Consider the following 18,907-nt stretch of genomic DNA (forward strand, 5'->3'; position numbering starts at 1 on the left):
TTGTTGTCGGGGTGTCTGTGCATCCTTACAAAGTCTTAAGAAGTCTTAAATTCATGTGTCTAAAATTAAGACTAACGGAATGTCTTAACTTTGTTCTAAAAAATGTAAGTTGTAAATGTAAGTTGTGCAGCTGGTGATTAGAGGATGATTTATTTAAGCAATAAAATCAAGCCCTGATATGACGAACATCTGATTTTTACAGCTGGGCGTCTGGACTGTGACAAATGGAGGACAAATGGTCAGCAGCTTATTAAACGTCCGGTTTTATGGTATCAGACCGAGTACCGAACGTCTCTAACATATTGCTATTGGCAGCTGAAAACTAAAAGCCAAGATATCTTGTTCATAGCCTTAACAGTTCCTTTTCTTTATCTTCTTTTTTATTACAAACTTCTGCAGGGGTTAGTTATCATTTTTAGGTCTTGTAGGTCCATCATAGACCGGTGGCAGGGGAAAGAAAACCCGCCATCAAGTAGCTGCGGAGGCATGATAAAAGAGGCAGACTGTCGGAATTACATGTCTACAAGGCAAACAACAGCTAGCAGATGTCGGGCCTGTGTGAGGCCACATTTGTCTGCAGTGAAAACACGTCGACTGAACGCTCCGCTGTGCCTCAATCTGAGCTGTTGACTCTATGGTAATGATGCAAGTCAAGCTAAACATAACAAACCATTAGTGTCCTCAGCATGCCGACAACAGCACTGGGAAAGACGGTGATCTCACTCCGGTGCGTGTCCGCGTGCGCGCTCATTGGCCGTATACCCCGGGAATGTAGATTGGTTTACAAATACGAGCGCCGCTGCATAAATCAAACCTGCTTTCACCACGCCGCTGTAAAACGCTATCTTAAACAGTTTGCAGTCACAAAAAATTTCTTTGGTTTGATTTCTCCCGTGGCAGAATTGCCGTGCTGACTTTGGGGGAAGGAAGTAAGTTGTTTTTTGATAAAACCAGGCAACGATTCGACCGAGAGGGTATCTTGTTCCTCAGTTCGGTTGGATGACCTCCGAAGCAGGATGCAGTTATAAATCGAGAATTATCTGCGATCATGCTTGTGACTTTAGAGAAGGAAGGAAACATGGCCCGAAAGAGCTCTTGGCAGAAATAAAAGAGTACCCTCTAACTCCCTCCGGGGATGGACGCGATTTCCCACCGGCCACTTCCTGTGAGCATTCAAGGAAAAAGGGAAGAAGTGAGAGAAATATTTCATGGCAGAGAGGTGAAAGAAGAGCAGGGTTGAGGTGAAAGTGGGCTGAATGGAGGAAATGAGTGAAATGAATGAGTGAAGATCTGGTCCTTATCAGTGGAAGTGAAGAGAAACCTCAAAAAGGCCGTAGTTCACACTATCACCGATTCATGGCCGTCTCTTCCTCTTTTCTTCTCTTCACGCCGGGTCTCTGCCTTTGTCCCTCTCTTGACTTGATTTCCCCTTCTAATTTCCTCCTCTCCAGCTTGTCATATCTGCCTCCATCATCTCTGCGCCACCTCCCGTGTTCTTGTTTTTCTCCGTGTCCTCCTTTCCTCCTCTCAAATTACTCGGCAAGCAGTTCCCAAATTGAGAACATGTTTATGTAAATCATACAAAAGGCAGATTCGTTGTGAGTGTGTGTTGCAGCTCCCTCCCTCCCTCTTTCTCTCTTTCTCCTTGTCTCACTCACTTTGTCACTTTGAGTCTTTGTTCAGCTAAGTTAAACTTTGCGGTGTGTCGGGCTGCCTTTGAAAGTCTGGTGGAAGGCAGACAACGGCCGCCACAGGCGTTTTCTCAACCCTTTCTCTTTTTTTCCTCAGCTTCACCCGCTCGCACACAAACACACGCGTTCCCTGACAGCTCTGCTGTTTTGAAGGGGTGTGGTGATTGATTAGTCTCTATGGAGACAATACGTCTTGTAATGAACAAGAGAAAGCTGGCATGTTAATTTGTTTAGTGTGGGCGGCTTTAGTCGTGTTCGTGTGTGTGTGTTTTCCTTTGGCGCATGTTTTTGTGTGCATGTAAAGAATTTACACATGTAGATGTACATCACTCACCTTTTAAAGGCGTTTTCTTTCATGTTTCTTTTTTTTTGCATCGTCAGCTCATGTAGTAAAAGTATTTATTCATGTTGTGTGACATTACCACCACAAAGCAGGTGGTAATGAAAAAACGTCATCTAGAACATGTTAGTTTTATGTGTAAGTCACACATGGATCTGAATTAGTGAAATAAATGAACCATTTGAAAGTCACCTTTTTTAACTACAGTGAGAATCTCTGTAAACAACTGCTTGTTCTGAACTTTATATACTTACATTTAGGAAGACTCATTAAGTCTTTCAACAAAATAGGTAAACAATGTGATAAATTGAATAAGTTGTAATTCAAACATTTATGGTATTAATTTGACATTCTGGGGGAAAAAACAGTTTCCTTTCCATGATCTAAAGGTAAAAGTTTAAACACTTTGCAGACCACACACATGCTGGATACAGAGATGACAGGTTTTTCTGACCCGAGACCTGAGGTCAGCCCTGAGGATCCTCTCTGCAGACCTGATTGCTTGTTGTACATCTGGCCCTGTCCTGTTTGAGGATGAGCCAAACCACAAAGTGACAGATGTGCTGAGGTCAGATTCAATTATGGCAGAAGTCCAAGGTGTGGACATTTTTTAAACTACACATTTTAAAGTTTTAGGCTTAATGTACCACATTATGCCTATCTTGTAATTTTCTTTGGCGGTTTTAGTAACTTAAAAGTTGCTTCTCTTGTTGTGGCCTTTAGCCTTAGGTCTCCATGTTCTTGGTATTTCAGCCCATTGGACTGGAAACATAAAAACCCAACAGACCTTTTTCCAAATCTGAGTTATTATATCTTTGACAAACAAATGACACTTTCCAGTAACAGTCACACAACATTCACCCAACACTGGTTGTACCTCGTGTCTAATTTCAGAGTAACACTTCCCATGTTCCAGTTGTAATACTGAAAACCAATGAATGAATGAATGAACAAATATACTCTATTAATTCCCAGGACAAAGCTAAGTACAGTGAACCCTCGCTATAATGCGGTTCACCTTTCACGGCCTCGCTGCTTCGCGGAGTTTTTTGTGCAGTTTTTTTTTCACAGTGCATTGTGTTCTGCGTCCTGATTGGCTAAACAGTCTCTGCGCTTCTTCTCTACCTGTGTACCAATAACGTTACGGTATTTAAATATACACCTTGGCAAATTTTGGCAAATATTTTTGCCCAGAAGAAAAAAAGAGCAACAACAACTACTGATAACTATATTTCTCTTTCGAAAAAACTCACCTGCACCACAGGCTTCATTAGAAAAAGACACTAGAGAGCGGAGTCGGGCCGCAGCGTCACAGTCAGAGGAACAGTGAAATACACGAGTCACAATTTGTCCTACTGTACTTTGTATTGATGATTAAAATGATTATTTTACTGTAGTTATTCATAAGAAAGTGTTCTAGTTGTTAAAAAAATGCTTAGGCCTGAAAACAGGTTTTGTTCTTTGGTTTCAATGTAGAGTATTTAATTATGCTGTATAATACTGTAATTGTAAAAAATAAAGGTAACTACTTCACGGATTTTGCCTATCACTGGTTCTTTTCGGAATGCAACCCCCGTGAAAAACGAGGGTTCACTGTACTACTAGCCAGAGCTGAGAAGTAACTATTTCATTTACTTGAGTAACATTTTGGAAAAAAATGTACTTTTAGAAATATTTTCATTTCACTCTTTATTATTTTTTTTTATTTTGCTTGAGTAATATTATTACGAATTATTGTCGTGAGTAAAATTTTTTGATACTGTATCCACTGTGTTTAACTTCACTGAATGAAGTAGTAACTAGGCCTGTCACGATAACAAATTTTGCTGAGCGATTAATTGTCTCAAAAATTATTGCGATAAACGATAATATTGTTTGAAGACCTTTTTACACTGATTTAATGGAAATGATGTAATAATGCATGCAATTTCCTGCCAAAGATAGATACACTTTATTTTCAAAGGAACACTAAACACTGGGACTGATAAACAAAATAAACAAAGCAGCCAAAAACAAAAATAAAATGGATTCTCAGTCTCCATTAACAAAAAATGTACTTGAATAAAAACTAAACAACATAAAGCCAAAGTAGAAATAAATACTGCATTCAACGAAAAGAGTGCAGATTATTCCCCTTCAGTAATCATTAGATTTAAATAGAGAAGATGGGCACATCCAACTACCTGATGCAATAGTTACATGATTTTTTGCCCTCATTTTCCCCTTACGACAATCTTAGAACGTTGAGCATTCTAAGTCGCTTGCGATTTTGTAACCAATCATCCTGTAGTGTGTGGTGTGTTACGGTAGATCGCCGTGGCCGCTCTGATCTAAATAAGAGGTTTTCCCCTTTATTTCTAAGCTTAAGAGGAGTAAAAATCTGATGAGTAATTTTTTATTTGGTCCACTAGAAAAAATTCAGGTCTGAAGGGGTTAAATCTGAAGGAACAAGTTTGCATATACAATACATGCGCCTCCCTTTTGATGACACAGAAACTGTGAATAAAGTCCTGTATTGAATCATTCCATTGCCTTTTTGGTAGTTCAAGTTTAGCAACCAATAGAACTACAATGATGTTTAAAAGTTAACATGTAAAAATACTAATTCTACTGTAGAAAATGTTATTCATACACAAAGAACAGCAAAAAACAAAAGAGACTTGACAAATCGGTGGAAAGAGGCTGCAGATTATCTCCTTCAGGGATTTCAGGGGAACCTCCAGGTCTGCAGGGATGATGCATGATGTCAATGACATGCCTGTTATACACTCACACACACTCATGCAATTTATGCATAAATCATGTGTGACATATCAGCATCGTAACGAGCATGTACAGGACACTCTGATTACGATATGCTAATTTGACCTATAATTTACTTCCTGTCCTTCCTCCTGACCAGAGACCAGCCCTCCATTTTTGTTCTGGTTTGCCGCTTCAAGTTTCCAAAGCAGCCTGAGATTAAATAAATAAATAAATACTACCACAATGTACTTTTACTGCACTCTGGAGGCTGAATGACGTAATTATGCTTGATCGCTAACTTCTTAAAATCATTAAACTTCTTGTTATACGAGTAAAGGGAAGTGGTTTCTACACTTCCCTTTACTAACTGTTAAAAGATTCATGTTTGCGTTTTTTTTTTTCTGCTGATTGCGTTTTATTATTCATAGAATAAAGTTTTCCAGTGAGACACAGTAGATGTACACTAACATTGTGCAGCCTATTGGATGTTTTCTAACTGCTTTGTCTTGTGTGTCCCCTTACACAACAGCCGCTGCAGATAGACGACAACTTCTGCGGCCAGGACTTCAACCAGCCTCTCGGAGGTACAAAAGCCATCGAAGGATTTCCACTTTACGTGGACAAAGATGACGGCATGACCTCTGTGGCGGCGTACGACTACAGAGGAAACACCGTGGCATTTACCGGCACTCGCAGCGGACGCATAAAGAAGGTAAGCGACCGGGAGTTTAAGGACTTCCATGTCAGAAGATGAATCCTCCAAAGTGGTAGAGCATATCCAGGGAATGCCAGGAACAGCATTGGAGATTTGTGACCAAAATGCGTGTCGCTGTGGTTTGTGCTTTAAATGTGCTTTTATGTTTGTTCCCGCCATAAATGGCTTCTTATCCCCTTTTTTTTTTTCCTGTCATCGAAACTTTTTGCAGTTGCATATAGACTTGCCAAAAGCACGACAGGCAGCTAACTCTTCAGATGGAAGTTTTCTCCCGCAGAGCAAGGTTGAGTCTGTGTGTGTTTGTGTCTATTTTTTTTGGGTGGGGGGAGAGAGATTTGTGGAGTGGAACTCATGCTGCTAGACATACTGGAGCTGTGTGGGTTTTATCTCTCTGAGTGCTGTAGTCACAGAATTTTCAAAAGCCAGTGAGGGTTTTTTTTTTCTTTTTGGTTTTGTCTTTTTTCTTTTTTTAGAGGCTGTAAGGTGGGTGCAGATGTCTTTTTTATGTGTCTCTTGAGCAGCACCAGGTGAGAGAAGCTCATGCCTTTTTTTTGAGCCTGTTTGTTTGCTTGCTGAAATGAGCTGTCCTCAATCACAGGCAAGCAGTAATTTTTCTCTCATGTTCCGCATACACACAGATCATGCAGTCCCTGTGGGTTTTACAATATGTGTGGGCTTCCTCGAGTGCTAGTGTTGAGTAGACTGCACTGCATTTGTGCCAATCAGCTGCTCCTTCATCTGAACTCCGACTGAGGCGCGTTATGTTTTTTTTCGTTCTTTTTCTCTGTCCTCAGCAGGACACAGCATATAAGTGTCTCTGTGTCAGTAATATGCTTCAGAAGGTATAAAACTGTCAGCACAGGATAAAAGGAATTGAATAAATACATATGATAGGAAAAAAATCACGAAGGCAAATTCATTTTTGAGCATTTACCCTTTAAAAGGTTTCTGACAATGTTCCCCAGAAGGTCTTAGTGCTTGTTCTGGCAGAGATCATTAGTTAATATTCAAGTAGCTCTTATTCAGCTCACAACACATATTCATGCAGATAACTTTGTTGAAATAATAATCTAATTTATTATTGCAGTAATTTTTAACAGTTTGAAAAAAACTAACTGTTAATTCAAGGTATATTTTTTCTTTTCGGGGAAAATCCCATGTTAAGAAATAATTGTATTTAGCAAATTTACTGGTGACAAAAAATAGTGCAAGTCTAAAAAAATAAGGAGATGGAGGTAATAAATTCTCTATAGTAAACATTAAATGTATAACAATCATAAACATAGACATGTGGAATTTGTTACATTTTACAGTGAGTCTAACTGGACCAGTGAGTTTTGGTCTGAGGAGCCTATTTGCTTAGCTTTTTGTTTGCAAACACCCCAAGTGGGGTTGTGTGGAAGCAAAGGAAAACATAAAAAAACACCTTATGACTTTTACGTACAGTGGAGGATCTGTAGTGCTGTGGGCCCTTTTCCGTAGGTCTGGGAACCTGTTAGAATGAGATTCCTGTTACAAAAACAGATCCAACAGACTCAGAATCAACCTACCTGATAGAAACAACCTGAAGGATTTACTGAAAAAACAAGAACATAAGAGTGAACCAAGAACTCTGGAAGTTAAATTATTATCACCAATAATGATAATTTACATACAAAAATACATATTTCCAACTTTTCACTGATTTCAAATGAAAGTTTTTCAGTGTGAGATTTTGCTAATGGAATAAAAGATGCATTTATTTCACGGTAGTATCTGCTGTAGTTGTAGATAAAATTTCCTCTGCAGCTTATCAACAACCTTTTGCAGTTCAGCATTTCAGTTGTTGACTCCTTTCTCGTCGGCTAAAATAACATGCTCACGCAGACGTATGCATGCCATCTTAGCGCAGCTTCCTGTCTCCCAGGTTCTGCCAAGTCGACTGAAACCTGGCCCGCCAGTCCTTGCGGCTGACCCCTGGACCGTGTCTGTGGCTCGCGTGCGCGCAGACGCATGATTTGTGTGTCTGTCGAGAGCGACGGGGTCAGCAGATCCTGGATGATATCCTGCCCATCAGAATCCCATTTCCCTTCTACCGGCACATCTTCCCTGCGCTTCGGGAGACGGGAGAGGGAGGAAGGTGAACGGTGAGGTGGAGGCGGCCGGTGTGCTCGCAACAAATCAATGAGATGCTGCAGTGAAATGCAGTTGTCTGTATGAGCTGGAGGAACGGCAAAATGGCAATTACTATAAATCAACAGCAGTTTCAGCTACAAGCACTTTGTTAAGCTCTTCCATTTCTTGTTGCCGTGATTAGTTCCGCTTTAAATGAGGTTTTCTGAAATTGATTGGACAAGAATTAAATGCCTGCAACTTGCTTTGGATAAAACAAAGTTTTGGAGAGTGTGTGGCGGGGCACTAAAAATGGAAGGAAGCTGGGATTAGAAAGAATAAAGTGAAGCTGAAGCACATGGTTACAGGCGGTGGAGTTTTATTGCTACTCATTAGAAGTTAAACTGTGCTCCTGGCCTAATGAAATGTAAAGCTGCATTGTATTGATGTCGACACACACACACACGCACACACACCCCCACACACACTCACTCTGATACTCATTAAGATTCCTGCAATGGGACTGTTGCAAACTGTGTGTTTGCTTGCACAGACACGTCTCGCCTGCTAGACTCTCTGTATTGATTGATCTATGAATATATAATCACTAATGTCGAGCTTAAATCCACGCAGTCCATTGGAAAAGTGTAGGTTTCTTCGTCTGGTGGCGTGTGTGTGTGTGTGTGTGTTAGGGTGAGAGTTCTGCTGGAAGATATTGTAAATCTGCACAGGATGACTAATCCCAATGTCATGACTGACTAAGCACATGGCATATACAGTAGGAGCAGAATACAGCGTAACATCTCCATTACTGCTGGGCTAATGGCTTTCTTTCACTAGAAGTTTTTTACTGAGCTAACATCATGTTATTAGAGGCAGTTCTCCAATTTTCACTTTATATGAAATAAGAATTGTGGTAAAGTCTTGTTATGCTGAAGGACAGTTACTGTAGCTCAGACGGCGTTGCAATTTCCATCTAGAAGTTCTCAGCCATTTGACAGTGTTTCGGTAGTAAGTGAAGAATTGTAAAAAAAAATTCCATAATTCCTCATCTCATCAGATGTACTTTCCATATTCATGTCGCCTGCGGAAACATAGTAAGTAGGGCAATGGAAGCTGATTTCTTTTAGCTTTTAAAATATCAACATTGCGATCTGAGAACATTTCTGTTTAAAACATGATCACAAACCTCTGACCGATAGCACAGCATAGAAAACAATAAAAGACACAAATAAACAAATAATTCTCTTCCTTTTTTAATAAGACAATAAACATTGTATTGCCTAAAATGCAACAAAGCAATCTTTTAGTAAATCTGAACCAGGTGAAACTAAACCTACTAGAGTTGGGAAGTTGTGGTTAAAACCCATTTACTAAGATTTTTTTTTATCTTAAATGCAAAACGTATATGTATTTTGTACACTGTAGGCTTAATTACTGCTCTATGATTTTTTTAAACAAAACGGCCTTTTCTTAGTCTGTGTATTATAATTAAGGATTAATCAATTACTAAATTAGTTGTCAATTTGTCAACTAACCCAGTTAATCTGTGATTAATCAGATTAATTGGGATTAATTGAATTAATAGTTTTAGCCTTAATCTCTTCATAATGGTTTTATATATAGTGTTGAAAAATAATTGTGAGGAGGCAGAAACATGTGATTGCAGTGTCTGGACTCTAATGAAATGTGAAGAAAAACTCATATACAGCATGTATTTTGGACCTCAAGTAGCAATATGTATAGTATGAGACACAGGGTGTGTAATATGTAATTTGCTTTCAGCTCTTGGGTATAAAATTCACCAATGTACAGAAGGTTATTATATGTTGGTCCTGATTATGGAAGCCTCTCCTCTATTTCCATACAATGTCTGCCAGAACTATCCAGAGTATGCTGTTATTATGTCTTTGTACTTCAAAGTCACATAATGAAATTTTTCCTCAGCAGGTCACAGTGCTGTTCTTTGTCAGCTGACATGGTGAACATTGGGGAACCGACTTTTTGACAGTATAAAATTCACTATAGACCATCTTCTTACCTGATTGCCAGAAACGTCCCAAAAATCCAACGTAAAAACCTGGAAATCCTTTTGTTCCCCTCATTTCGTCTCGTCTTTTGTCTACCTGGGAGAACAAGGTACTCCCGCCGCATCAGGAGAGATGAAAAGAAACATTCAACAGCCTGAAGTGTTTCCAGATTTTAGAAGCAAAAGAAAAGGGATAAGCAGGACAGATGGAAAGAAAGAGGGGGAAAAATGGGAGATTTACTCTCAGCAGTGTACAGGTGTGTTTGCGTGTCAGCGTGTGTGTGTGTGTGGTGGGTGAAATAGAGGTATGGTTTCATGTCATTTCATCATTTCCCTGCTAGCAGTAAATCCAATTACTTTTCCTTCTCCTTTCTATCTTGTAAGATAGGCTGAGTGACAGGACTGATTGGAGTACAGCGCTGCTGAGGTAACCGTGCCAACTGGTTGACTGACACAACACTGGCACTTAACTGGCTTCATACAAAGAGACAGGAGAGCCTGGTTAGACTGGAGGCTGTCTCTGGGCTGTTAAGGGGGACCACAGGTTCACTCGTCCCTCCTAAAGATGATCTAATTCACTCTTTGGCAACAGACTCAACATGTTGTGTTTTGCTTTAGCATGGTAGCACTGAATTGCTCCACTGTGTGTTATCATGTCCTCCCTGTTTCAACTCCATATTCCTTACTAACTACACTCCAATCCCTGAATAGTAGTTAGACTTTAGAACCCGGGAGGATATTGAGTGATGATGGCACTTCAGTCTTTTAAACTCTGGTGTTCATTACACCAGTTTGTGTCTGTGTGTATGTTTCCACTGCACTTGTATTTATTTGAGTGTAAGACTTTACAATTACAATTACAAGACTTATTTTGGGGTTGTTTTATCTTAATCTTTCTTAATTTTGTAAAGTGTTTTCTGTCCTTAAAGCATTCTCTTAATGCAATCCCTTGTAGCTACATTTACTCCAGGTTCACTAATAATAGCAATAATATCCCAATACACACTCAAGGAAGTGGTTGTAACTGATCATAATGTGAGGAATACTGATATATATATATATATATATACAATCACTAAAGTTAAGAACCTAAAATTGTCTTTCTAACTTTATCATTGTGTTCTATCACAGTGATTATTAAAGGTCATGGAGGTGAAACATTGTTATGACCAAGGTTAGGAATAAATATTCTAAGTTTAGCACTAACATATCAGAACAGGAAAGGTTCAGAGGCGGGGAGGAATCTAAGCAGTGTCTGTATCGACTCCTCACATCCCAGTGAATGAAACTTCCCTGGATCCTTTCCTAGAGTTTGAGACGGCCATGGATCTATCGGGCTTTGCGAGCGCAGCAGTAAAACTTACTGTCAGAATGATTAAGGCTAATCAGGAAACATGGGAAGGGAGGTAATTTAGCATGTGAATGCTAATTAGCGCTAGCATTTAGACTGGCAGGCGATGATTGAAGCTGCGCATCGGCTGCCTGCGCTGGTTATACGGCAGAAAAATACCCAGCAGTCTGTCGGGTGGGGGGAATGATTGATAATCTTTGCGTCGAGCTGCTGCCTGTTTCCCTGTTTATGTGTAAATGAGTGTGAAATATTGTTTCACTTGCCCTCCGATGTTAACTCGTAATGCGCAGATGAGCTCAACACCTGAACACTCTAATTCCATCCCCATCCCATTAGCTAGAACTTAGTGAAATAATGTCCAATTTGTTTCCAATAACGCTCAGCAGGCTTCTCAAAAAGATCCTTTTCATATTCGCACGTTTTTCCATCTCCTGCTCAAAAAGATATTAGCAGATATTAGTGCTTCTGAAATTACAGTTTGTAGCTGCTGTGATCTGAATATATACGACGAGTGTGAGGGAATGGCTGTTTTAGAGCTGCTGTGTTATAGCCTCTATAAATGCATGTGTTTGAAGCTGCTATAAGAGCCTTTTGAGTGCAGACCAGTGTGTAAATCCTACAGAGGTAAAATTACTGCTTTAAGCGGTGCTGGTGTTTGAGTGAATTATTAGCCTGCTCTCTCCCCTACTCCTCATCTGCTCTCCTTGTCTCTGAGCCTTACAGTTTTCATGTCTGTGACGACTCTCCGCTTCCCAACACTCATATGTCACCTTCAGCTCCCTCTCTCTCCTGGGTTACTTGGGTTTGATGCCTACAAATCTGCCTCTCTAGAGACTTTCTCGCCTCATTTATGAGAGAATCAGTGTGTGTGGCAAACTGTCCTTCTCTCTTGAACGGAGTTTCTGAATCTTGTCCATCCTTTAGAGCATTACGGCACACCAACCTGCTAAAAAAAAGTGATTTTAAGCTTTTTGTGAAACCAAGTGAGATAAACCTGTACAGGAAAGAATATGAAAGGAAAAAGGAACTATATACAGTATAATAAGGGTACATAGTAGACTGCTGATATTTGCAGTGTTTAGGCTCCACAGTCACCTGTCAATTGCTAAAATGCGCAAATAAATCTAAAAATGGTAACAGCTGTCTATGTTAATAGTTCAAACACAATATATTAATACAAACAGTTGAAACCATCTTAGCGCTAATGAAGAAGCTAATGTCATCAATCTTCCTTATCGCCACACTTTGGGTGTATCCAATTAGTGCTTGGGAAACAAAATGACACCACTGGATTGGCTGCTTCTTAAATGCCAGCTAATAGCATGTCAAGTAGCATTGTGGCTAGGTATTTCTGCTTGGGAAGCTAGTTGTAAGCCACGCCCCTTTAATTACCAGTCAAGTGATCTGAAAACTCTCACTGTGCCTGATCTTGATAGGGGACAGCGTCGCCTTACGGAGTGAAACGACAAATGCTGTTGCCTGTTTTGTAATTTGAAATGGACTAATGTTGGATTGAGACAAGGTGTTATTTTATGGAAACTAGAACATAATATTATGATTTCTTTTTAGGAAAATAAGTTTCACAAATTGCATTGTAAAGAATCTGTCAAGGTATACTAACAGACCTAAATCACTCTTGACCTTAAAAACATTTTGTACAATTACTGACATCTGGGGGTGTCTTAATATTTTGTGGTATATATTGTGATAACTACAAAAGTGACGTTAGAAAAGCACAGATTCTTGGTAGACTTTGTTTGCACTGTGTGTATGCAGTCAAAGCTCCCACAAACACAAACACTAAAATAAAAAGTGATTATTATTATTTATTTATTTTTTTACTCCTCCAGGGGGTCTTTTGTGGGCTCTAGTGTCCCTTATATGACAGTGGGCTGACAGGAAACAGGGAAGGAGAGGGGGGAAGACATGCGGCAAATGTCGTCGGGTCTGGGAGTCGAACCTGCGACGGCCACGCTAACCCCTATGCCACCTCGGCACGCCCAAAAAAAAAAAAGTGATTATTTTCACAGTTTAGTAATAAACTGTGCACTTAATTGCTAAACTGTACACAGCTGCTGCGTTGAATAACATTTTTTAATTTATTGATATTTATCGCTGCTTTCATGGAATAAGCTCTGGGGAACTTAGTTAAAGTAACAATTTCAAAAATATTGTCATTAACTGGAATTCATTTTGTTACGATAAATTAAAATTCTTATTACAATACATTTTTCACCACAACAATAAAATAACTGCCAATACCTATAGAAATTACATGTCAAAACTACAGTATTTTTCTTGTGCAAAATCAAGTCTATTTTGTGTTGTGATCATGACACTCTCCTGTCAGAGATGTTCTCTAAATACCCAGGGTAAGACTTGAATTCCTCAAGGTGACAGATTGCCAGATTTATAATAAACTGGATTGTGATATTTTAAGCGAGTAAAGCAAGAGGCAGAATTGTTTGTGTAAAAGTTCTACTTGGCTGTATAATATGATGGTGGTGACCTGATTTATTATCATTTTAGCAGAAAAAATGTGCAATGAAATGTGCACTGGATAACATTACAAATAATAACATTACAAGGGACTTTTGTCTTTGTATATCCATCACAATGCACACATAGAACAAAGATGTTGTGATGGCGTAAAATAGTCTGATGCAGAAACAAGCTGCCCTCTGAGGCGGTGGCTGATATAAAGCTGGCCTCATCACTTATTAGAGGCAGCTGTGTCTAATGTGCCATTGTGGTCGTGGGTTCTATTCCCATGTGGGCTATCACTTCATGTGTATTATTACCCCCCGTGTCCTTGAGCAGGGCATTATCCCGGCTGTCCCTCTGGACGAACACGGCTCGGTATTAATGGACGGGCGATGTGCGTGGAAACCTAGATGGATATATTAGCGAGCTAATGAATCTTTGATAAGTGGGAAAGCTTTGCGTATGTCAAGAGACGAGCGGAAAGATCACAGCTAAGCCCATCAGCTGAAAGATGGCTTTAATTCGCACAAAACCCTTGAAGTCTTTGACATTGGCAGCGCCATTGTCGGGCAGAGTAATGTGGAGAAAAGGGAATGAATTTTACCCAGATGAATGAAAATGTAGGAGTTTGACTCATTATCAACAGAGTAGATTTCCTTTTTAATGTGCTTTTCTAAAAGCAGAGGTTAAACACTAATATGGCTCGGAATAATAAGCGCTTCAACTTCCAAACTGGGTGTATTCCTTCTGGGATTGGTTTGGATTTCTGACCTTTATACCATTTTCCATCATGTTAATCCGCCACACTGCCTTCCAGGAAGAGCTTCTCTAATCATGAAGTCATTCACATGTAGCTGCTGGATGAATGCCGCGACTGTGTGGAGGAAGGTCTGCAACACTGAAGGATTGGGAAAAAAAACCCCAGAGTTAGCCTCTCGACCCGAGAAATCCAGGCCCTCTAACCCCAAGCGGTCTGCTTTAGCCTAAGCACCAACTCACAGCGTCCCAAGATCAGGTTATGCGAGGTCACGAATCCAGACTAACAGAGGCACACACACATCATTCGGAAGTTCGGCAGCAGCCAGCTCCGCGGCCAGACAGCTGTTGTCGCTGACGACCAGCGTCAGGTGCCAGTGGCCCGATTCAAGCTGGCTAACCTCCCCACATCCCATGTGTCTTGCACAGATACAGGGGTGGGACGATGGGAGGACATGTGTCCCCCCATCTCTGGCGGGCATCTGGAGAACAACTGGCACGTCGGGGCTGTGCTTGAGCACATTGGATTTGTGTCAACCAAAAGATGCGAGTCACCAAATATGTGTAGGACGCTTAACTTTAGCATTTAGCAAAATCGGCTGCCTTGAATTACGTGCGTTTCACTTTTAATTACATGGCTGAGGATAGATTGTGATGTTTGGGTGTAATATACATGTGTGCTTGTCTCCATTATGCTAATATGGCTTAGATGTATGGCAAAACGCAGCCTGCGTGGGCGTGTATTTATGCGTGTACACGTGATTAAAGGGACGGGTTCTTTCAGTGTGTGAGGTGGAGGTGTGTGTTCGTCACTCCTAGAGGTATAAATCCTTAGATTATAGGGAATGTCGCCCTCTCTGCAGGATGTTGGTATGTGGGATCACCGTGATTAGTGTGTGCCGTGTTTAGTGTAGGAAGTAATGTGCGTTTACATACTACAGCAGCTGTGCTTTCTTCATGTAGACTCGAAGAGGCCCACCTGATGCCAGGGCAGCTGCTGCACAAACAGACCCTCTGCACTCATGCACACAAACAGTGCCAGGAGAGACTTTTTTTTCTTTTGGGGTACAAGTGTGTGTTTGCTGCAAAGAGGAAGAGAAAGGGGCAGCTGCAGTGTAAAGCCTTCATCAACTGTTCCTCTAGACTGCCCCATCTGTCCAGACATTAATACACACACTCACTCCCATACACTAATACGTACACACGGGTCCGTCTGTTGTCTTATCAGTCACACATGGCGCACTTCACACTCAATGGGCCCTGTCACGACAAAGATGCGTATTCTCTGATGTCTTGTGTGAAGAAATTCTGTGTGTCAACTGCATCTGACACCATGAAACACCATTTGGGGCGTTTTTGGTTTAGATGGAAGCAGCATCCACCCACCCATCCATCCGTGGGACAGTTATTAGAGCTGAGGCCAAAGTACAGAGGAAATTGTAGAGCAAGCTGTTTTAGCATTAACTTTAACTACAGCTACGCATTAATGGCGCTGCTAGTTGACCGGTATGGAAAAACAGGTAATCATTTACTAAGAATTGTAGGTCTCCTACTAGTCAATCTCTAGTCAACCCATGGATTCATGAGGATCAGAGAATGCAATTGCCTGCAAATAGCTGAAATCCATGAATACCCAAGATCACTTCTAGAATCGCTCAGAAAAGCCTATTTTAATTGTTCATTTCCCAAATTTACCTTAATGTGCATTAATACGAACAGTGGAAACCATTAGGTGCTGCTGGACAAGCGAACATCTACAGTCTTCTTTATTTTTGCCCGTGGAGGTCCTCGGGGTCCACTTTCCTTACTGTTTTGTCCCTTATGAGTTCAATAATTAATTTAGCTGTTGTAATGGAGCTAGTAGTACCAGAATCTCAAACTTGTCAACTAGGCTTTAGTAGTTATCCTTCAAAGCCACAATTTCCTTCATTAGTCAACTAATTAAGGAATCACTTGTTCAGTGATTTACATCTATTTAGATTTTTAGCTGCGCTAGTGAAGCATTTGGAACATAACAACTTAAACCACTCATCAGTAATTCAGAAAACAGGGGTAGCTATTAGTTATCTTGTACCAGTTAATTAGTTTGATTTTTTTGAACTCTTAGTGAATTAGTGACGGTATTAAAATTATCAAGTTATTTTACTGATTAACCTACTAGGCTAAAAATTATTTCATTTTCAGTAGTAAGCAATTTGTACTATTTATGTTCTACTTGTCAATTTCTATTTAGACTAATGGCTGTATTTCAAATTACACAGTAAACTCTGATTTGGTGATTGGTCTAGTTTATCAAAATTAATTCATGTTTCTTTAATGATACTTTTAGCAAATATATACATTTTGAACTCTATTTACCCAGACAAAGGTGGATCATTTGACCCAAAGTCTATCTCTACTTTGTGCTTTCTTCCCCTAGTCATTGTCATAACCTTAATACCTCTTACTGTGTTTTTGTCCAACTCCATGTCAGCTCGCCAGCCAGGCACAAGGTCATCTTGCGGCTCAGCCGTCGTATGCTAATGACGGGGAGATGCAGACGGAGACCCTGAAAGCTGCTTTGAGGTTAAGGAGACGTAATGAAATGGATCGTAAGAAGGTTGACACTGAGAGACAGTGTGTGTCTCCGTGAGTGAGAGCATTGTCCCTGATGATGTTTATAATATTGATTGCCTGCTCTCAAGAAGCTGCCTGATTTTTGATTTGGGCACTTCTGAGCATTGTGATTGCAGCGCGAACATCTAATGCCTTGAGTGGCCTCTGCAATCAAGGACAATGACCCTTAACTCCATGCATCCTCTCTCTTGCCCACACACTGGTTCTTTTTTGCAGGCGCTCTGTCTCACACAGGCTTAGTTGTCTGTATTTTTGAACTTTTATTAATGTAGGTTTTTAGGAAGTCAACAGGGGCAGAGAAAACTAGACTTTTCTTCTCCTCCCTTTGGTTGGACTTCAACAAGCTACTGGTTAAAGCCTGAGCTGACACTTAGATTTGTATGTTTTTCTCAGTTTTCTTTGTATGACAGTGCTGCCTTTTTTGTTTTTAACAAATCCTTATTTGGATTGAATATGTTTTACAGCTTGTTGTTGTGTTGGATCTCTAAGGGCCATGATGTCTTCATGGTGCGAATTAGATGTGTACATTTCCAAAGCTGTTAAACAAATTTACCATGAAATGAACCTCCCAGCTGCCCTTTATATGAAAGCCACTCTAGAAGATCCAAAGTGGGGAGAAAAGTAAATGTTTTAATTAATTCATTTTACAGTTTTTCTTTAGATCTTCTTCTTTCAGTGTTTCAGGTTAACCTTTTAAACTTTTGCCTTGCATTGCACTTTAGCTACTTAACAATAGCAAACCTAATTTGCTGTATTTTGAAAAATTTAGGTCAGACTATACTTTTTATATTTTGCAAAGTCCAAGGATAAAACCAGCCATTTCAGTCATGAATCCATAAATAATAATTTTCAAAAAACACAGGTAATGATAAATAAGATTAATATCTGGTTTCTTGATGGTGACTGAGTCCCACTCTAAATACGGTACATAGTGTGAGAGTTTTTAATTGCAATGTTTTTCAAGGGATTATTATGACAGAGAGACTGTAATGGCTGATGCTGAACCCTGTGGCAACATTTTCTCAAGTCTAAAGTAAAGGGTTGAGGTTATGAAGCAAAAGAACGACAATTTGAAGTTTCGTTAACTGGAGCTTCAGTGACAGATTCATATCAAAACACAGAATAAACATGCTAACATTAGATTAGTAGTTCAAAAACTGCCTCACGTGAAACCTGTCAGCAGAAAGAAGATTTTAGTTTTTGCAAGACTGTAGCTGACTGGGCTGAGTCACATTACCTTTAAAAACAAAAGGCTGTTGGGTCCTGATGAAAAGTTGGTGCTGTTTAGAAAAATGTATGCCATACCTCACTGTTTAGTGAGGGAGGGATGTAATATTGTTGAAATGTATTGGATGATTATATATACATAGGAAAAACATGTCCTATATACATATTAAATTCCTGGCCCCACTCATATTCAGAAGTCTGCATATTATTGCATAGACCTCTCTGCAGATCATTTACAGAAAGTCTACCTCCCTAATTCCAGTTTACATGCTGGTTGTCTTGTTGCATTGCCTAACTGTTGTACCATTTTTATTTATTTATTTATTTATTTGGTGACTAAATGCAATCACATTTGATGGGTAAACAATACAAACAACACATCAGCGTTTCATCATCATCATCATCATCATCATCATCACAGTTTTCCATTGTGAAGTCATGTTGGAGCAAACCATTCCAGGACTTTCTGTGTCTAACGTTCCCTGTTCCTGAGTTGGTTTTCTGTGACGTCCACTGCTGATAAAACTGGTGGCGCCTCATGGTGTCATCATTCTGTGACTTATTATTTACTTATCTTCCTTTTCCTTCATTTTTTCCCACTCTTTATTGCCGTTCTCCTCGTACTGTGTAAACTGATCAAGCACATGATCTTTGTACAGTTGAAAATGTTTTAAGTTTGATTTTTTTGTTATTTTGTAAATAACTTTGTGTTTCTCAACTGGGGGCTTACATGTGTATTAGGTGGACAGACAGGCAAACAGATGAGCAACCGGCGAGGAAATATATCCACGCTGATAGCAGTATAAAAAGGGAAGGACAAAGACCTGATGTTATTCAGCCATCTGGTGTGTGTGAGGGTGTG

General features: G+C 40.0%; 1 protein-coding gene across 2 annotated transcripts in view; it reads left to right on the plus strand.

Annotated features, from left to right (window-relative positions):
- Nucleotides 1-18,907, plus strand: part of LOC102220729 (plexin-A1-like) — a 289,583-nt gene that overhangs the window by 61,894 nt on the left and 208,782 nt on the right. For both annotated transcript variants that reach the window (XM_023337491.1, XM_023337496.1), the window contains exon 3: nucleotides 5,306-5,488. In XM_023337491.1, the coding sequence (XP_023193259.1) occupies nucleotides 5,306-5,488 (183 nt within the window). The remainder of the gene's footprint in view (nucleotides 1-5,305; nucleotides 5,489-18,907) is intronic.

Source organism: Xiphophorus maculatus, chromosome 1, assembly GCF_002775205.1.
Source record: "Xiphophorus maculatus strain JP 163 A chromosome 1, X_maculatus-5.0-male, whole genome shotgun sequence".
Taxonomy (NCBI): domain Eukaryota; kingdom Metazoa; phylum Chordata; class Actinopteri; order Cyprinodontiformes; family Poeciliidae; genus Xiphophorus; species Xiphophorus maculatus.